The 22,330-nt window shown below is 37.9% G+C and overlaps 1 protein-coding gene across 4 annotated transcripts in view; it reads right to left on the bottom strand.

The window, feature by feature from the left end:
• Positions 1-22,330, bottom strand: part of MARCHF1 (membrane associated ring-CH-type finger 1) — a gene marked incomplete at its 3' end in the record, with an annotated part of 457,967 nt that overhangs the window by 306,661 nt on the left and 128,976 nt on the right. The window contains exon 2 of one of the 4 annotated variants that reach the window (XM_082838694.1): positions 12,341-12,481. The exons of 2 other annotated variants lie outside the window; for them this stretch is intronic. In XM_082838694.1, the coding sequence (XP_082694820.1) occupies positions 12,341-12,481 (141 nt within the window). Of the gene's footprint in view, positions 1-12,340; positions 12,490-22,330 lie in introns of all 4 variants that reach the window. One more of the 4 variants, XM_082838692.1, reaches the window with a different exon arrangement.

Genomic DNA, 22,330 nt, shown 5'->3' with positions numbered 1-22,330 from the left:
TGTGATTTTTAACTCATTTGGAAAAACTAGAAATGTTTGTAAAAAGTCCCCAACCTTGAAAAATTAAATTTCATTTCCTTCATCTAGCTCAGTTTAAAGTTTGATCCAAAATTGTTTTTAACCTCAGACCAGGAGGACTGGGCTCCTTTTGTATGAAAAAGAATAATGGAGCCCATTATTTTATTTAGAAAGACAACTGAGTAAAGTGGACATGAGTCAGAGATGTCCATGGAAATGGGGACAATTACCATGGAATAATGCACTTCGGTTTATCGTGCACTGCCTTGTGTAACATCAGTCAAAGCTTTCCAGAAGCAGTTAGAAACACACAGTGAACTGCAACCTCACTATTAAGTCCATGTCCACAAGTAAGCAGCAGGCACACACGGGAACCCGGTCTCATTTTTCAGCCATTCTGACAAGCAAAAGGCAATGAACATAAGCCATTTTATGTGTTACAAAATGTGCACCATGTTTTTGTACTTCACTCCTTTGTTTTCGAAGAGAAAGAGTCAATATGTTCTTTACCAAGAACAAAACAAAACAAAAATTTGTAAGTCAGCACCTGAGTTAACATGTTTGACACAGAAACAAAAGTATGTAAAAAAACAACCTTGCTTTAGGTACATCAGAGTTGTAACTTTAAGAGAATAAGGAGCAGGAACTGGTCCCTGATAAAACCTGTCAAATAACCTTACTAATTAGAGAAATTACACAGACTGCTTTGTGTACTCTCAAACAACTTTTGTGTTATATATAACTAAAATAGGACGTGCATGATATATTATGCTTGGTCAATTTGTGTTGAGACAATAAAACTTTTTTTCACATAGTAGATCTTAAGTCAATCTCTATATTTATACCTTGTCCTCATAGGCATCTACTCAGGTCAGGGCAGCTTTCTGGATAGGTAGACTTATGCTGTTGTTAAAAATGCAAATAAATATTCAATACTTATAGTAAATAAAGTCCAGTATAATAACTAGGATAGAATACTTATTATCATTTATAATCAATGTATGGAACAGGTAAGGCCACATCCAGGGTTCTTAGAATCCCAGAGTCAGAAATCTTTATAGACAGGGCAGAGAGATGAGTGATGTAACTCATCCATGGAATTTGGCTGTATATCTCAAACTTGAGGATTTCACATGTGGTTTATGGAAGCATATACAATTACCTTATATAAAGAGTTAATGTAATATAATTAAAGATTCTTTTTCTTTATTATTACCTGGCTTAGTCACAAAGAAAAATTTGCTTCAAACGTCTTCATTTCAGCTTCCCCATCTGTGAGACGGGAAAAGTAACGTAACAATGAGCCTCTTGAAAGAAGAAATAAAAATGGACTGACTTGGCTTGGCACAGTTCCCTTGGATAGGCTGGTGATGAACAACATATGGTGGTCTTAGCCCAGATTGAATGAAATACTTACTTCTTTTTTTAGTGTCAGGAATTAGCATGAAGCTAACTAGAGTGTTTGCAGGAAGAGTTTCCATGTAACGGGAAGGAGCTGGCTTTGTAGGGACCCATCTTCAGATCCATACCTACCTAAAAGTTGTAATTTATCTTCTGATGCACACTGATTCTTAACCCTGCTCTTAGGGCTTCTTAAAAGACACACCCCAGGGCTTCCCTGGTGGCGCAGAGGTTGAGAGTCTGCCTGCCGATGCAGGGGACACGGGTTCGTACCCCGGTCCGGGAAGATCCCACATGCCGCAGAGCGGCTGGGCCCCGTGAGCCATGGCCGCTGGGCCTGCGCGTCCGGAGCCTGTGCTCCGCAACAGGAGAGGCCACAACAGTGAGAGGCCCGCGTACCACACACACACAAAAAAAAGTAAACGAAATTCAGCACTTTAATTTTCACTTGATAAATGGTTTACACAGGGTCATGGAATGCCCCTTCTCGTCCCTCCTTACCACCATCCTCTTCCTATCTCCAACTCTCAGTGTCTACAGGGAACTTGAACTCCCACAGCTGGACCAGCGTCACCTAAGGGGTCTTCTAACACCCTGTCTTTACTCCCTCTCCTATCCTACCTTTGACTTACTCATTTATTTGTTTTCTTCCCTAGATTCTTGAGGGTAAGGACTGTCTTTTTCTTCAGTCCTGTATATTTATTGCACAGCGCTGGGCTTCACACAAAGCCAACTATCAATACAGAGTAGTTAAATGAATAAATGAAGACACGTTATAAGCTGGGTGATAACTGTGATTCAGATAGCTCTGAATCACTCCATTTCCCCCGAGACTTACCCCTATTTTGTTCCATGACAACAGACAGCTCTGGAGTCCCAAACTGAAACTCAACAATGGACAGCCCTGGATGTCAAACAATTCATTCATCAGGCCTTTCAACGACCACAGTGATGAATTAGTAGGGTAGTTACTCTAGGTTAAGCAACATCATATTAAATGATGTGACTATCAAATATTTCAATGAACAAAATACACTCTACTTCATAGAACTCTGGATTCCTGTTCTGCCACTTTTCTAGTCTTCCTGCATCTTCATTTCTCTGTAGGTGTCATTAGCACAGCAGTACTTGCTTTCAGGGTTACCAGGACATTCTGAGATACACATCTAAACTTGTCAGCATAGAACAGGCATTAAAAATACTCTTATTATGTTATTGGTAATTGTGTTTTGAGATATAAATGTATCTGAGCTATAAATGAACTCTATCCTATTTGAGTAAGAAGATTGAGTAAGAAGATTGTTGCACAGAAATAGCTTGGATTCTTCAGGACCACTCTGACATGTTCCACTTATTTCCAGGTACATTTTTTTATTCTGAGGCCCAAACAAGCTGACTTGACAAATATCACGTCAATGTGTCCTGCCTGGTCCCTTGCTATAAAACATGACGACACTCCCACAAAAACCAACACAAGGAAGACAACTTTGCTGTCTGTATCACTTCAGCCTGCTAAGAGTGGAGAGAAAGCAGGCAGGTCAACTCCACACTTGTCTATCTGGGTACACACAAAAATGACCATTGGGTCTCAGAAAGTTAAATCAGTGCATTGGAAAATCAGTACGTTCTAAATACTATACAGACAGTAGAATTAAACAACTATTGAGAATTAAACATTTTTTTGAGGAGTTCACAATTTAATTTATATCTAAATGAAACAGAAAGACATGACACATTTTGAAAAAGAACAGCTCTGAATATGATCTGGTGACTTGCTCTGGAGAGGAAAAGATCTCTTCCTCTGAGGAGCATTTTTAGATCAATCATTACTGTTGTGAATAATCATGTTTTGACACTGTTCAGTAGCTATACAATTAAAGTTAATGCATTACTTTAAGCTGCACGGCGAATGTAACCTTTCTTTGTGATGTGACGTTTGAGGCACCAGTCTCCCCCCCCCCCCCCCCGCCTTGCATTCTTCACTTCAATCTGTTTCCATAAAAACCATTGGGGTATATTTTTAATGATTTACTTCCTTACAAAAATCAAAGCTCTTGAAAGGCACGAGGTCTTTTATGTCATTTCCCTCCTTTGTTTTTTATAGTTATTCTAATAAAAATTTAGATTTCATTCACTATTGCCTTTGGCAGTACTTAGTAAAGGCTTTGTAATAGCAATTAAACGTAATAACTGATAAACAATCAAATAAGAAAGAATCCAAGGGAGGAAGAAAATGAGGTTAAAAAAACCTTGCAAACTCTATCTGCCCTGACTTATTTATTTTCAGAATGTATAAAGGCCATCACACAATGAGCAGCTGGCCCACTTGCTCAGAGACTGAAAGAAATAAGGGTGAACCTATTGCAAATAAGTCAATATGTTTAATGAGAAATTTAATATACTCAAACTCCTCTTTTTATTTACCATTTATTTGGTTCCTAAGAGAGATTATGTTTGTAGGGCAATACCAGTCCATTTGCTATAGGCAGATATATGATTTCCTTCAGCCTGCTAAGACTAAAAATCGACTAAGGGGATAATTGGAAAGCAAGAGAGTAAGGAAGATGACTCTGGTAAACCGTAATCGGTAAATGTGTTTTCTTAATAAGGACGCATTTACATTTCATTGTCTCACGCACTGGGGAAGCTATCTGCAATATTTTAAATTCTTACCAAAGGGGAGCCTTATTCCAACGGAATGTAGCTTTTGTAATCATGATTTCAGTTTCCAAAACTTTATGTATTTTTGTCGTAGAAACCATCTCAGAATTGTTTGGTCTTTCAGACTAGTTCTTCCATATTTTAAGGCATAGGCATTTCTAGTAAGAGGGATTTAATATGAGATATCGTACTGAATAGAATTTTATAAACAAAAAATAATTTTGCTTTCTCTCAGTTCATGCTGTCTGCTCAAGCTGTTTATCCATTCTACAAATTTTATTCCGTTCCTATTCTGTTCAAAACACCAGGGATATAGAGGTAAACAGGACAGATCTTCCCTTTTCGTCTTATATCCTAGTGTAGAAAACAGAAAATAAACCAACATGCATTCATATTTATGTAACTATTTTCAGATTAGGATGAACCTATTAAAAAGAAAAAAGAAAATCAGAATTGGTGTAGAGAGGGAATGGGTGAGGCACAGTTGGATGAAAATCAGGAGTAGCTCCAGTCAAAGTTGCTATGGTAGATGTGCCAAGTCTTGAAGGAAGAAGCTAGCCATGCAAGGATCTAGGAAAAGAAGCTTTTCAGCATATAATCTAGATCTATTAGGAATACACATATACTCCCTGTTCCTATCTCCTTCATTTGCATAATAAGAATCATCTCCATATTACTAATTTATGAAGCAGATTCCTTTTTCCCTCAGTTTTATTTGTTACCATTCTTGCATAAAGATAGTTTGACTTGGATCAAATATTATGGTCATTGATCAAAAGGGTGTATTTTTTCACTCCAATTTAATGATTAAATATTATATATTACATTCAATACACCATACTCTAATCAATTCCATCAACACCATTGCTGAAAGTTACGCATAGAAGGCAAATAATTTAAAACATTTTGTTAATTTTTTTTTTTTTTTTGCGGTACGCGGGCCTCTCAGTCGTGGCCTCTCCCATTGCGGGGCACAGGCTCCGGATGCGTAGGCTCAGCGGCCAAGGCCCACAGGCCCAGCCGCTCTGCGGCATGTGGGATCTTCCCGGACCAGGGCACAAACCCATGTCCCCTGCACCGGCAGGTGGACTCTCAACCACTGTGCCACCAGGGAAGCCCCATTTTGTTAATTTTGAATACAAAATACTTCAACCTACTAGACTTGGATAATATGGCTACTTCCAGTAGCAAATGATATCAACATTACAAATTTTGGCATAGACTAAGGAAAAAGATGTTATATCCATCTGTCTATAGCAAAAGCTCTACCTGACTTTCTTTTATGTTTTCATCTAATTTTGCTCTTTTGTGATATTATCTTTGAAATGGTAGGATCACTTGTAATTAATTAAAGTTACATAAATTCTAGGCATGCATTCATTTTCTGTTTGATATCCAGTCATTGTTCACTAAATCATAAAGAATGGGATCCCAGATGAAGAAGTCTCAAGTTCAGGGGCTGATTTCATCTATATTACACAAATGTCCAAGTGGGCTGGTTTAATATAAACCAAAGAAAATACTAGTAAAGTCTATGAGCAACAAGAACAACAAAAAAGCTGATGATGGTATGGCTTTTCAATTAAGACATACAAAAAGAAGTAAAAATAAAAGTGCATCATTTTAATTTCTGATATTTTCATAAGCTCAATAACTATGGAACTTTAACCTTCAACACAACTGTTCTATTTTGAAAATAAGGTTATGATGTAATTAAACATGAATCTTTTTAGCTGCCTGTTTCATTAATAAATACTTATCAGGCTATGTAAGGAGGTATTTAGTCGTCCAGTAGCTGAAAATTTGATCTCTAAAATGTGTATTATTAAGTTATATTATTCCTAGAAAGAGTTTATAGCAAGTTGGAAAAATCTTGGGATTTAAAATTAGACAGAAATCACAAATTCTGATTTGCCACCGGGGTGAATTCCTTCACCTTTTTGAGATACACTATTTTCACTTATATTATGCCAAAAACACTATCAACTTCTCATAATGGGTGTGGTATATAAATAACCTGGAAATTAGAAGTTCTGAGTCCTTATGATTTGGAGTGAATTACTTAATCTCTTAACAGCATCTCCATTTCACTATGTATTTGAATAATTAAATTGTATTGTGTACATTTCAGCAATATTCCCCAACCTTTTTGGCACCTGGGACCGGTTTCACGGAAGGCAGTTTTTCCACAGACCAGGCGGTGGGATGGTTTTGGGATGATTCAAGGGCATTGATGATTATGGTCTCTGTGCAGTCAAACCACTCTGCTAAGCATAATCTGTATCTGCAGTCGCTCCCCAGTGCTAGCATCACCGCCTCAGCTCCACCTCAGATCATCAGGCATAAGATTCTCATGAGGAGGGCGCAACCTCAATCCCTCTCAGGCACACTTCACAGCAGGGTTCGCGCTCCTATGAGAATCTAATGCAGCTGCTGAGCTGACAGGTGGCAGAGCTCAAGCGGTAATGCAAGCGATGGGGAGCGGCTGTAAATACAGATGAAGCTTCGCTTGCTTGCCCTCCACTCACTCCTGCTATGCAGTCTGGTTCCTAACAGGCCATTGACTGGTGCCGGTCTGTGGCCCGGAGGTTGGGAACTCCTGCATTTCAGAATGGTTGTGAGCTATAATGACACAATGGACATAAAGACTGCTTGAAAATTATAAAGCTTTATAAATATATGTCTTATTACAAATAATTATATACATATATGTGTATATATATATAAAACGTACTTCCCCTTGAAAGCTTTCTTATCTAGTATCTTCAGTCTTTTCTAGAGCAGCAAGTACCTCATCCCAGACCATGTACACAGAAGCCTGGAAAATGTGCCCTGAGCTGATGCATACATGATTGAAAGTGGCAAATCACCTCATCTAACACATAGAGTGACACTTTGTTCTTCTTTTCTACCTAACCATAGTCTATTTTTAGCCTTAAAGAACCATCACTGATTAGAGGAAAGTAATTTTTTCTGGATGACTACCTAAAATGGCATTTTTCGATCTCCCAATTTTGACTTCCATAGATTTTTTTTAAACTCCATTCCTCATAAAATCTTTCACCTTCTTATTTCTATTTCTTATGATATCTTTTGCTCTCATTTTGAATTTAATGTTGAACTCTGATTTGATTCAAGCAATTGCTTAAGGGTATAGTCAGTATAAGGTATTTTTTTGTTTTGTTTTTAACATGTAAACTTGTGTTACAATAAATTTCAAAGGTTTCTTCCCTGCCTGTCATACAAAGGGCTCCCTCACCCCATAGGTTAAAACTATGAAGATGGTTGCTTAATAAGTATCTCTCAAACGCTTCAATGTTCTTACTCAAGGGATTTTAGGCTAAGTAAGCACTTTCTGAATTTAAAAAGCAGGTAATTTGCCTGCATTGTAGATTAAAAAAAAGTGTTATTTTTTTTCCATTAGGTCAGTTATTGAGGATGCAATGGTGATACTGGCCATATTTATACGTCAGTCAATGCAGAGCAGAGAGTAATCTAACAGACACATGTAATCAAGAGATTATAAAGAAAAGGCCCTATTTGTTTTTATGTCACACACTGTAATGTATTATTATCTCCTTTACAATCTTTCTGTTTAACCAAATGTTTAACCAAATAATGACTTTTTCCCCCAACCTGAAAGACAGGAGAGCAGCCCTCGGTTTTAGACTGCTTGGACTGTTGGAATCTCAGCGTCACCAGTCATTACCTAAGTCACTTTCAGCAGGTTTTACATTTCTCTGTAGCTCAGTTTCTTTATCCACAACATAGGGATAATGGTCATGCCCACCTCATCGGATCCTTGTAGCATTACAAACGGGAATGTGTGTGAAATGCTTAGAAACGCCCCTGGCAAACAACCATCATCATATCTTCCTCATCCTCCTTTTTCTCTCCCCCCACCCCATCATCATTAGAGGGGGTACGATTTGTACAGAAAAGCCTCAAATGCTCCAGGTGACAGCAGAGAGTAATAGTTAAATCCTGCGGATATAAAATGGAAAGGCAGGACAAAACTGCTACCACTCAAAGAATGAACGCATTTGTGGTAGAGGCTGGCCAAATGCTCTCCATTTCCCTATTCTGGTCCTATAGGAAGACCTTATTTCCCATCATTCGGACAGATACACTGGGATGTGTCATTGGTTTCAGCCAACAGCATCAGGGTAGTGATGCTTAGCACTTCCAAACCTAAACTGATATCTACATAGTCACCCATTCATACTCCACCCCTTAATTGATAAACTCAGTACCAGGAGGCCTGTGTTTAAGACAGCAGCCCTGGGAGATGGGAGGAGCAGAGATCTCTGCATTCACTGTCTGAGGATCAAATGTCCTGTATCAGACTGAGCCATGAGTGAAAACAAACCTTTATTATGTTAAGCCTATGAAATTTCTGAGTTCGTTAAAGCTTCTATTCTTAATTTTCCATACTGATTACTAAGCTAATATCACTCAGCCCTAAATCCGTTCTCCTGTATTCTACACCGAGAGGCTGGAGCTGGGAGCCTTCAAACCAGATGTCTCCTTTGACATTTACTTCTTGGTCAGGTTCTGCCAACGCTAGTGCTAAAAGAAACCATTAGACAAGAGGAGAGAGAGGACTCTGTTTCTGTTAGCGTTATCCCACAAGACTTAAGTCGGCAGTGGAAGGTGGGTCCAGTTTCTAAGCTTTTTTCACATGCCCTGAACTACGTTTACTGCACCAGCCCCTTCCCCCCACTTGAATATATAAGGATTGAGAAGTGCATCCCCTTCAGGAGTCTGGGTCCTAGATCTTCAGGGTCCTTCCTCTGAGCTCCAACGTTCCTTCATCAGCTGAGAAGCATCCCTCCTCAGAGTTGGGGTGCAGTTCTGAGGGGTCCCTCCGTCAACCTTTTAGGTTTGAGTAGCTCTAGTCTCCTCCCTGTGTGACTCCTCTGTATGGGTGGTTGCTAACTTCTTGAAGTTACCAAACTTGTGTACCTTTCTGACATTTTCAATCTTCCAATAGCAGATTAAATAATTTTTCACATTATATATTGTTAAAATTGCCTATTTCTGTTTTCTTGACTGTACCCCAACTTTTATAACTACCTGAATACAGAAATCAGTTAGCCAGAGTCTGTGCTACCATAAGAAAAGTCTAAAATATGTGGCATTTGTTTAATGTTTAAGCAACAGGGAGGGAGGAAACTGATTACAAAGGTAGAAAGCTATTTATCTGCATGATGTTTGGGCAAAACTATTGGCAAAATCTCTATTTGAATTAACTCAAGAGGCAGACCCTAGGCCTGCTGGGCTGGCAACACTCAAAACAGATTGAAAAACAGAACTTAATAATGTACGTTAAGTACTATCAGCTACATTCATCAAGGTGTTACAGGAGAAATGTGAGCTCAGGAACTAAGCGGTTTGTGTGAAAGCAGATCTGACCAGGAATAGAGAGAATCCGAAAGTTTCAAGGTTTGTTGGACCCAATGCCCGATTTCTTCTAAACCCCAACTGGTAGACCTGCCATTGAAGTGAGTGTTGAGTAACAAAGGTCCAATGAAAAGTTACATTTGAATACAGTGACTCAAGGCTAATATGATTTTCAGAGCTGACACCGAGTGGACCCTCTCAGTTGAACAAAGCATCTCTGGACAAAGAGGTTAAGGATGTGGTCCTCCTGCCTGGTCTTCAAGATACGATCATGCTGAGATAGAGACATGGAGAACGGGAAATCAAGGGCAACCAAGATAGAACTCTGCTAGGCACACGGACTACCGGAAAGCAAAGCGATCAGAGCCCTCAGATTGCAGAGGATCGGTGTACTGAAATACCGTGATTCCAGCAGTATGAGCCTTGAAATTCCTAAGACTTAAAACAACTCTTGGTTCCATAATTTTCCCCAAACAGGAAAATAAAATATTTTAAGGCTATACAAGTTTCATTAGGCACTTTGAATGTGGACAAGGAGAATAACAGAAAAGGAAGAACTTCCCAGAGGGTGTATCCAGAGGCTAGAGGAAAGCAGGGACAAGGGAGATCTCCCAGGGAGCAGGGTCAAAGCCAATTCAAGGATCCTCCCTGACCTAGAGGTCAGGGAGACTTGACAATGTCTGTCCAGCAGGAATACACCACTGGCTTCCATGTACATTTAGTTCTTTCTCTTTCCAAATATGAGTGTTTATTGTGGTTTCCCTTTTCCTACTCCTCTCCTTCATATTGGGTATATATGTATGTTGGGAGCTGGTTGCAAAATTTAAATCGTTTATTTATAGGTGATTGACCATCATCATCATTAGATGAGGACAATGAATAACCAGAGACCATGAATTTGAACTGAATCCAGTGACTGAAAGAATGTTTAGTTATCTCTCTTGGAAAATAATAGCCCTTCTTAATGAAAGAGTGGAAACGTGACATGAATGTTTGGCGACCACAAGAGTGGACTTTGGCAGAGATGTCCTTATCTGCTTTTCCTGCCCACATGGCTTCCTGATATTCACCGGCCTCCCTTGCAGTTCAGATGGGGCTATGAGACTAGGTTGTGGCAAATGGAAGGATGTCTACACACTTCAGGTTGCTCCATAATAGCTCACGCACAATGGACAGCATAGCCTTTTCCTTTCCTCAGTGACCTAAGAGGCCATGTACTTAAGTAGGCAGCATAAAAAGAGGGATGGAGTCTTTGAATAATCAGTGAACCTTTGACAGTGAACCTCCAAGGAGAGCTGCCCAGACACATGAGCTATGACATAAGAAATTTTTTATTTTTCTGAGATTTGGGGGTTAGGTTACAGTGACTGAAGACTATTGCCCTAATACAGCATGCCTTACCTTCAGAAGCCAGGCCTCTAGTAATCCTAGAAGTGACATTTACTAGCTAAGTGACACTGGGAAAGTCACTTAATTTCTCTGGGCCACTACACATTTGTAAAATGAAGCTAATATTAGGTTACCCAAAATTATAAGAGAAAGTCAGGCCAAATGTTGGCTCAAGATTTTTTTAAATGGTTTTGATCTATGGTTCTATGAAACAGTAATTAAGCACTAAAGCCACTCTAATGAGATCACAGAAGTAATATTTTTATTTAAAAAATTTTAGTTATTGCATGGTACCTACAAAATCCAGCTTTATGTATAAATATTGTGCAACATGTGTATTTAAATGGTGTTAACTCATGCCAAGCAGTTTTATTGAAAATGGTAATTTACAAAAGAGCATATGACTGAGATGAAACACTGCAGATAATAATTTCAAAGAATCTATTCCCTAGGACTTTGTCCAATCACATTGCATACTTTCTTCATACCCTCAGCCCTCTCCCTACAGTCTGAGATGATGGAATTACACAGAATTCTCATTTCTATGTTTTATCAATTGAAAGCCTATTCCTTTCCATGGTTTCTCTTGAAATTCACTCTATAATGTTTGCTCAGGACCATTGTTTTTATGTAAAATGATAGAAATTATCAAATAACTCAAAAGTAAAAAAATAAATCTAAAACTTTTGCTTACATTTAATTATATGTTCATCAACTAATAAATTAGGCTAATGAAAGTACGTGTTCTTATAAAACGGTAAAATAGCAATTAAAATACAACTAACATGTCAATTTAAAACTTAGAGATTGAATGGAATTTTCCTTCCTTAAATCAAAATGAAGTATGTTGCAGCCAAAATCTAAACAAAGAACTTATAAAACTCCTTTTGCTAATGAGTTCTCTTTTCCTAATCACTGGGAAATAAAAGCTAGCCAAAGCCGAACATGTAAACTTAACGCAGAAAACAAAATAAGAAAGAGTATATTATTGATCTGGTCTTCAAATCATTTTAGCAATTCACGATTTTATATCAAAATTATAATTTTTTGAATCCTATATATTCTAAAAAAATGCCTTTAAAAAGGATTCAATATAGGAAAATACAGAAGGTAGGATTCTGATTTTTCATTATTTTTGGATAACGGTACTCGTTTTCCTCCAATGATTCCATTACCGAAGTGTAGAATGCAAGGTATAAACTTTAAATATCTCTGTAAGGTCCCTGACATAACAGACGGGCGATGTCCAAAGAAACAAAAAGAAAAAAAAAATTGTTAATCTGAATTAAACTCTAGATTCTATGAAATTAAGATGTTTTTATTACTACCCGTTGATTAAGTGACGTCTATATGAGCAATATAATACATTGCAAAGCAGAGAACTATTGAGGAAGCCCTCCCCGGCCCCCTCCCCATTCCCTCCGCATCCATTCACACAAGCCATTGGAGGTACCACGGCTGCACTCACCAGTGTGGAGGTTTGCGAGGCGTCAGCCCATTCCTCTGAGCCCTCGGGGGTCCGCGTGTTGTTAGGGATCCTGCGAGGGTTACGCGCTATCGCTTCACACCAGCCCAGCATTTTCTCCTTCCTCTTATCCCTTTTCAATTTCTGAAATTCTGAAAATAATTTACATTCCCTGAAACAGGTCACTTGTTTTAGATGTCTGTTTTTGGAAAATGTACATCATTGAAATGAAATAAGCAATTTAATGTAATACCAGTGGAGGCACTTCATTTTAGCCAGGTGTTATAGGGAGGAAAAGAAGAATACGCTGACCATTAATAACCTCAGAACCACAGGCAATGAAAACAGTACACGTCTACTCAAAGAGCCTAACGTTTTACACCTCAATTCGTGACACTTTTAGATGGTGGGAATTCCTTGCATCAGGTTCTAAGTTATTTTCAAAGATCAGTTTCTAACAAGAAGTTCTTACCTTGAGAGCTAAGAACAGACTAGGTTCCTGATATATCTACATATTTCAATATCTAAAATTTGGCATAGCTTTTCAGCTGAATGTCCTACCGATGCAGAATGAATTGAACACAGGCCAGTGATGAACATTACTCATTCTGGCAGTGGCATGATTATCTCTCTCATAAAATTCTGCCAACTAAAGAAGGAGAAATTTTAGGGCAAGCATGGTAAAATTAGTATATGACACCCATCACCAATCTATTAAAATAATAATTTAAAAAATATCCTTGCTATATCATGAATAAAAATATTCCACAACTCTTTCTAGCTTTCCAGAACTTCCCATTTAAGGATTTATTTTGTCTCTGAAAAAGTTATATCAACAATAACTTTTAATGTAATGAAGAAAACATTGTTTCCCTGTAAAGTTTTACAGCCTAGTTTTTCCACTCCACCACCCTCAGTAATTAGAAATAGTTCATTGCAGATCTTTAGTTAAATGCATTACACTGTCAATTAAATATAAAAAATAATGTGGAGTAATTATTTTTCACAGTATCCAAAGCAATTAGCAATCTGGTGGTTTATAACATTTCAGAGGTTCAAAATAGCACATTTCATAGGACTAATAAAAGTAACATTAAGAAAGGCTGCATTAACGGATTGATGAGTTATTACTGTAAATGACAAAATACTCAAGTGAAATGGATCTTAACAATGTAAATAGGAAATTATTTCTAAAAAACTTTCATAAAAATTAAGTCTAAGATACTCAATGGAATGGCCTTTTAAATAAGACTGGCAATCTTATATGAGTGAATCATTCATCTGAGGTGCAGGAAAATGGGGAGGGGAGCTTCAAAACAATTGTGTGAATGAGCAACAAATTATTAATGCTTGCCCTTTCAAACACATTGCTTGAGATTTTATTTGAAAACTCTGATCTGTGTAATGCAAAATCTGCATATCCAACTAATTTGCATTCCACAGAAAGTAAATATTTCCACATTCCTGGTACACAGTATCTTGGTTAGTCATCAGTATTTAACTACGTTTCTTGAAGTGTACTAACAGTAAATGTAAATGAGTATCTTTATTCAAAAGCAGGGAGTGAAATGATACATAACGACCAAAACAGTTTAATCAAGTACAAACAAATGTCCTACTTGTAAGTCATTTGGCAATTAAAAAAAAATTTAACTCCATAATTAAATATATCACTTTAGTGCTTATAATAAAATGTTGAATTCATGCATGAATAAAAAGCATAATAAAGTAGCCCACAAAAATTATATCATCAGTACCCATTCTGAGATATGTTTTTAAAAGCAGTCGACTTCTTATTTCCTATTCAGTTTCTGAGATTAAATAAAGCAGTTTAATTTCATTTGTAGCCTTCTCTTGTGATGGTGGTGGTCATAGCTATATTCCTCCTTATTCAGTCAACATTAATCCTTAAGTATTTCTTGAGCCTCTACTATACTGTAGGTACTGAAGTAGGCATGGAAAAGCCATAAGAGGAAGATTACTTTTATTTTTGATTTGAGTCAGATTCAGTGCAATATTCTGTAGAATTTTAAAATCCAAGCATAACTAGGATCTTCCTGACTCCCTAATTTTTGAATTTGTGAACTTATAAGCTCAACTTCAAGGTGACTGTCTGCCCCTTTTGATCTTAGACGTCCCCCCTGAAGTTTGCTTGTGCAAACCATCTTTCTGAACTGTTTTGTTGAACAAGTCATCATGACAGGGCTATTAAACTTTGGACTACACCTGCTGATGTAGTATAATAAAACGTCAGCTGCATTTTAGTTTTTTTTTTTTTTGCATGTAACAGACATTATCTTAATTCTAGGATGATTAAGTAGGTTAAATAATTCAACCAGTTAAAATACATACTCTTTTTCCCTGAATAATGTGTTAATAATCATCATCAAATATTTACCATGGACACTGTCCTGTCTGTTGTGGGAAAACAGAAAAGAAACATGATGCATGGCTACGGCCTGGAAGACTGGAAAGCTTCTCTTTGAACTTGGACATATTCATAGGAATATTCACAAAGAAAGTTAAATGTGTGAAATGACCAGAGCAATCTAACTAGACAGCATCACTTCACCTTTTATCATATGAATGAAGAATGTGTGAGATTATAATAAAGACCTCTGATGTTTACATGACTACATCTGGACATTCACATCATCTTATAAGAGAAAAGCTTTGTCTAATGACGTGCTCAGTATAATATGCATCCACCCACTTTACTAGCTACTTTTGAGCTGAAGCATCATATCTGAAAAAAAAACCAATGTTTCAGTGGCCTCCAAGGAAGCAGCACAGGTGTAGGTGAGTTGAAAGAGAGGGAGACAGGGAAGAAAGGAGAGCTTCACTGCACCATCCTGTAAATTCTGTGGGGAAGAGACTGTGACAGTTGCTAAAGATAATATCTTCTTCTCTATTATCACAAAACACTCCGACCTTAGGTTACACTTCACAGCGATCTTTTTGGCAACATGGATGACAAAGTAGAAATTCCAGAAATAGTTTAGGTTATAGATTTGAGACAACTGAAGGGTTAATAATGGTGACTGCTGATCCGCTGAAGACCAGTATTCCTCCTACACAGGTCTGGAGTGCTCATCATATTCTGAGGTGTAAGAATATGCTGTCAGTCAGAAGGGTGGGCAAATTATGAGCATTTACAATTAACCCTAATGCACTTTAAACTGTAAGTATCACTAGTAATATATCAGAATGGAAACGTGGTCATTAAGTATTCATGTCAATTACCATCTAACCATTGAACCAAGCTAATATGAGATGCAGCAATGAGCAGCTTATATAATGATCACAGGACACTGAGATTTAACTAAGCTTAATTTTTAATATGATACCCCTAGGAGATATTTAATTTAATAAATAGAAACACAGTGCATTCTCTGTGAACTAAATTGACAACAAATTAAAATTAGGAAGAAAAAAATGCAGGGCAATTGGGTGTATGTCATAGAGAATGGTTACTTTTAATTCAGAAACATTTAGCAAACCCTTCCTTTGTGCCAGACAGTGTGCCTGGAACTATTGGTAAAGGGATCAAAGCGATCTGGAGTTCCAGGTAGGGGGGAAACTGACAAGTCAATCAACTTCTGATAGCAGTGCAATGAGTACTATGAAGACCTTGAGAACAGATGCTTGACTTAATATCAGCTGAAGGAGACCATTGATTTTGGACAACTCTCCAAAGAAAATACAATTACAAGTAACTTACATGAAAATTAAAATTCTTACTACTCCAAAGGCTGCCACAACCAGCTTTGCTACACAACGCTAGGGGGCCTCCTTCCCATTGTAATCCGTGTAAATGGCACTGCGCTCCACGTGAGTGGCGCTCCTGCAGCTATGCTGCCTGGCGGAAAGAAAGCCCAGCCGATCTCTCTAGGTGAGCTTATTAAAATTACCTTACTGTACCCCAAAACTAATGTAATTCAGTTAGTGGGAAGCAGCTGCATGGCACAGGGTGATCAGCTCGGTGCTTTGGATGGGATAAGGAGGGTGGGAGGGAGACGCAGAGGGAGGGGATATGGGGATATATGTGTATGTATAGCTGGTTCACTTTGTTATACAGCAGCAACTAACACACCGTTGTAAAGCAATTATACTCCAATAAAGATGTTAAGAAAAAAAAAGAACATTTTCTTCTCACAGAAAAAAAAATGCAGTTGCCTGCCTCTACTTTGTCTGTCTACCTTCTCAACTCTCTCCTTCCTAAAACATCACCCGCTCCCTGCCACATCCAGTAGAGTATAGTTAAGGGCCTGGTCAAGTCCTTCCCTCTTCACCACATACATGGAACTGAGAAAGTCTCCCCCACCTCCTCATGTACACCACCATCCTCAAACTGGTAACTTGAGGATAGTCCTTGTCTAAGAATTTGAAAGGATTTTTCAAACGAAAATTTTAGAGATTTGACTATCTATTTCCTTAGCTAAGTGTCCTTAAGAAATATGTCTCAACAATGGAACACTTTCCTCACCCCGCCAGAATAAACTTGAAGATTGATCTCCATTATGAAAGAAACAACTTGCAAATAAGAGAAGGAAGGGACAGTTAAGAACATGCTTCCCTTCCTCAGTAGGCTGCAATATCTCTGAGAATTAATGTTTGTTTTTTGAAAAGGTGCGTGTATGTGTGTGTGTGTGTGTGCTCCAAGAGTACTCCCTAGACCCTCAGAAGACTATAACATACATGCCTAAAAGTCACACCAACTGCTACGCTGGATGCCTGCGCTCACACACAACTGTGAGTTGTCCTTGAAGACATGGAGTCCTAACAACCATCAAGAACTGCCTGCTGGGAAGTCTTCAGACCAGATGGTCTTTACACTAGGTAACTATTTATTAAATTCACTGCTATGAAATGGAAGTATGTACTGAGGGCCTTCTGATTTCTATGAGAAGGGTGTGAGGTTTCTCAAATAGACAGAGAGGTTCATAGCTGCCTTCTAAGATGTGGAACACTAACTGATATAGAACCCAATAACTGTTGATAATAAAATAAAGGAGAAAATAAAGAAGAGCTCTCCCCTTTAGAGTAAAGTTAAGAAATGGGAACAACCATAACGTGACTCATAGAAAAGGTTTAAATTCTTAAATGCTTTTTTGCTTGGACTATAGGAAAGATATATTTAGTACATAGTTTTCTTTTTAAAAACTCTCCCTCTACCTTGCAATCCCTTTTAGAAGCAGCCATCTTTCTGTGAAGTCTTATAAGTTACTCTAGCCTTGTGAATGAAGAAATGGCACAGAAAAGGTAGGAGGCTCCTATCCGCCCTCTGTTGGGGCAGGGCAGAGAGAAGGGTTTTGAAGAGACAGTCTTGGTAGCAGTATGAGCCGTAACACTGAGGTCATTAGAAAAGGAGGAAGGGGCAGCTTCCAGGTCAGCAACCTTGGGAAAACTATAATAGCAGGGACTACTCCAGTCTTAATACAGACGCAGATGAAGGGAAGGCCACACACACATTTCCACACTTTAGTGATGGCTAAGAAGCCTCTTTATGAGAGGGTGGTAGTCACTCAACCCTTAGCACATAGGTTGGGCCAATCTTCGAGACATCAAAAGTGAAGTGTGAGGGACTTCTAGTTTCAACACTGACATGTAAAGAATGTAGAAATCATCACTCCCATCCTTACAAAAAGATAAACCTGAACAAACTGAAAATTAATGATATTTCTTGGAACCATCAGAGAATGAAGTTGTAATAAAAAACTACTACCCCCAAATATGGAGAGACAGATGCCTACAGAGGTGCATGGCCAATTTCAGAATACATGCAGAGAAGCTGCTAGAACCATAAACTGGTGTTAGCACACAGTAATTTTGATGTATTATTGGAGGCACAATATGGCCTAGCTTAAGAAGAAGAACTTACTGGAGGCTGCATTCTTAGTGGAGGCCCCAGAGTTTCCTGGGTCTCACCACCAGGAAGCTTACCTCGATCTCATGATGAACAGCTGAGAAAGGTGCCACTGTGGCACTACTAGGGAGAAGGGAAGAGTAACCATCATGAAATGCCCTAGAACACTCCTATACAAAGACCTATTCTGGGCTTCCCTGGTGGCACAGTGGTTGAGAGTCCACCTGCCGATGCAGGGGACGTGGGTTCGTGCCCCGGTCCGGGAGGATCCCACATGCTGTGGAGTGGCTGGGCCCGTGAGCCATGGCCACTGAGCCTGCGTGTCCAGAGCCTGCGCTCCGCAACGGGAGAGGCCTCAACAGTGAGAGGCCCGCGTACCGCAAACAAAACATAAAAAACAAAGACTTATTCTTCAGGGAAAATATCTTAACAGAGTCAAATTAACCTACCTGAGTGAAGGGCACTGTTCCCTCTCCAGGTATTTCTAGGCTTCCTGCCTCATCTAAGGTGGGGAGGGAAGCTAAGAAACACCTGTGAAGGCCATAGCCCAGGAACACAGGCCCACTAAGACTTGGAGATTTAATCATACCATTGTAGAATACTTTCCTTCTACTCTACTTTCCCACCATACCAAAAGGGCTTCAGGATAATACTAGCAGATTATAACCGAAAGCACTGCAAGATACTAACCCTCTTGGAGGAGGAGCACGTAGGGAAGGCTCAAAGCCAACAGACAAACACAGGATGCTAGAAGGATCTGAAGCATCTGGTAGTGACAGCAAACATTAAATACACCCTATTTCTAGCCAGGAAAATAGAAACGCAAAGGGTGTTTACTTCAGTTTCTATTACTTAATACAACATATGTGACTTTCAACAAAAAAAAAAAAATTAGAAAACATACTAAAAAGCAAGAAAAAAGTCTGAAAAGACATAAAAAAGCATCAGAACCAGATTCAGATATGAAAGATACTGGAATTATCAGATAGGGAAATTTAAATATCTATAATTAATGTATTAAGGGTTGTAATGGAAACAGTAGACAACAGACAAGGACAGGTGGGTGGGGTAAGCAGAAAGATGGAAACTCCAAGAAAGAAAAAAAGGGAAATGATAGAAATCGAAACACTGTAATAGAAATGAAGAATGTGTTCGACAGGCTCATCAATAGACTGGAAATGGCCAAGAGAAGTTATCAATGAGCTTGACGACAGAACAGCAGAAACTTCCCAAGAGAAATGCAAAGAGCATGAAGAATGGGGAAAAAAAAAAAAAAAGACCAGGACATCCAAGAACTGTGGGATTATTTCAAAAGATGTAACATATGCATAACTGGAATACCAGAAGAAGAACTAAAGATAACAAAGAAGCAGAAGAAATATTTGCAGGATACAAGGTTGATACATAAAAGTCAACTGCTTTCCTATATACCTGAAGGCCTATATACTGTCAGTGGACAACTGGAATTTGTGAAAATCAATACCATTTTCAATAGCACCAAAAGAAATATTTAGGTATAAATCTAACATAATACTTAAAGAATCTTTGTGGAAAACGACAATATCTTGATTGTAAAAATCAGAGAACATCTAAATAAATGCCAATAAATTCTGTGTTCATGGACGGGAGGACTCAATATTGTTAAGATGTCAATTCTTCCTAACTTGAGCTATAGCACAATCCCAATCAAAATTCCAATAAGCTGTTTTGTAGATATTGACAAACTTATTCTGAAGATTATATGGAGACGCAAAACACCTAAAATAGCCAAGGCAATAGTGAAGAAGAACAAAGCTGAAGGATTCACACTACCCAGCTTCAAAACTTAACATAAAGTTAGAGTAATCAGGTCAGAGTGATATTGGCAAAAGAATGAACATATAAAACAATGGAACAGAATAGAGAGTCCAAAAACACTCAAACAAACTCATAGTTTTTATTAATTCATCTATGGAAAAGAGCAAAGGCAATGCAATGGAGAAAAAATAGTTTTTTCAATGAATGGTTCTGGAAGAACTGGACATCCACATGAAAAAAATCAAATCTAGGCACAGAACCTTACGCATTTCACAAAAAATAATTCGAAGTGGATCATAGACCTAGTTTAAATAAAAACTATAAAACTTCTAGAAGAAAACAAAGGTGAAAATGTGAGTGACTTTGGCTTCAGCAATGAAGTGTTAGATAAAACACTAAAATCATGATCCATGAAAGAAAAACTGATGTTAGAATTTATTAAAATTATAAACTTCTATTCTCTGAAAGACTTAAGAGAATGAAAACTCAAGTCATAAACTTGGAGAAAATATTTGAAAACTGCTTATCAGATAAAGGACTTGTATCCAAAATATACAAAGAGCTCTTAAAAATTAATAAGAAAACAAACAACCCAGTAAAAAATGGCCAAATTATCTGAACAGACACCTCACCAAGAGGATGTACAGATGGCAGATAAGCATATGAAACATGCTCACCATCATATGCATTAGAGAACTGCAAATTAAAACAATGAGATACCACTACATATCTATCAGGATGGCTTTGAACCCAACTGATAACACCAAATGCTGGCCAAGGATGCAAAGCAACAGCAACTCTCATTCATTGCTGGTGGGAATGCAAAATGGTGCAGCCACTTTGGTACTTTCTTACAAAACTAAATATTACCATACAATCAAACAATTGCACTTGTAGCTATTTATCCAACTGATTTGAGAATTTATGTTTCCACAAAAACCTATACACAAGTTTTTCTAGTAGCTTCATTCATCATTGCTAAAAGCTGGAAGCAACTAATATATCCTTCAGTCAGTGAATAGATAAACAAATTGTGGTACATTCATATAATGGTACATTATTCAGAAATAAAAAGAAATGAGCTATTAGGCCATAAAAAGATTCATAAATGAATATTAAAAGCATATTGCCATGTTTAAAGAAGCCAGTCTGAAAAGGGCTACTTTATGTGTGATTCCAGTTATATGACATTCTGGAAAAGACAAAACTATAGGAACAGTAAAATAATCAGTGATAGGGCAGTGAAACTATTCTGTATGACACGGTAATAGATTGTGGGATTGTGACAGTCTATAGAATTTCACAGCACAAAGTGTAAACCTGAAAATGGATGCAAATTAAAACATGTCATTTAAAAGGTTGGGAGATCCCAAGATGGAATGTGAAAAATACAGTCTAAATACGTGACAAATGTATGAAAGGACCTCACCGAAAAGCATGAGGGAAAATGTGCTGACCTAAGTACTTTAGAAATAGTGGAATCTATTAGATTAAAGCAAAAAAATATTGTACATCAGCACTGTGCTCTAGTTCATATAATATTTCCCCACGGAAGTACGGGTTGACAATTCTGACACAGCTTGACAGGTATGCTGGGATTGAACAGCTAAATAAGTGGTTGGCAAGTAAGGAGGGCGAGGTTTCTCAGTGTTGGGAGTGGGAGGTTACAGATAAACAGGGGGAGAGCCTGTGCCCAGCAACAAGAGAAGCCACTGCAATGAGAAGAGAGCACACCGCGGTGAAGAGGAGCCCCTGCTCGACGCAACTCGAGAAAGCCCGTGTGCCGCAATGAAGCAACCAAAAATAAATAAACAAGTAAATAAATATTTAAAAATGAAGAAAAAAGGCCATACGGTTCTAATATTTTATTGTTTAAACTTACCATCTTCATTTCTTTAAGTTCTTAAATAACCAGTAATAATCATGGTAAGTATAAGATTTGTAAGCAAAAATGTTTAATATTAAACATATGGAAGCCTCTTTGTGGATTTCCTTTCATATATGAGGTTAATTGAACATACAGTGTCCATAATACAGTAGAATTTATTTATTTTTAACATTAAAATTATTGCATATGACCTAATCAGAATTACATTTCAGTGTCAAAAATACGATGAGTATGCTATTGTATCCTCAGTCTTATTTTTAGCTTGGACACTTGACCTGACTAATAATTCAGATATCGACTACCCAGATTTTTTTTTAATAGTACAATTACTTGCCACAAACTGATTTTTGAAGTTAGAAATTTTGAAGGGAGTTATTTTTACCTTCTTAGGAGAAATAAATAAATAACTACAAGAGAATGGCAGAAGAGTATGTACTACTTG

The sequence above is a fragment of the Leucopleurus acutus genome (genome assembly GCF_964270905.1).
Source record: "Leucopleurus acutus genome assembly, chromosome: 4".
In the NCBI taxonomy this organism is placed as follows: Eukaryota; Metazoa; Chordata; class Mammalia; order Artiodactyla; family Delphinidae; genus Leucopleurus; species Leucopleurus acutus.
Note: the sequence above shows the minus strand (reverse complement) of the source record. Positions and strands in the feature narration are given on the sequence as shown.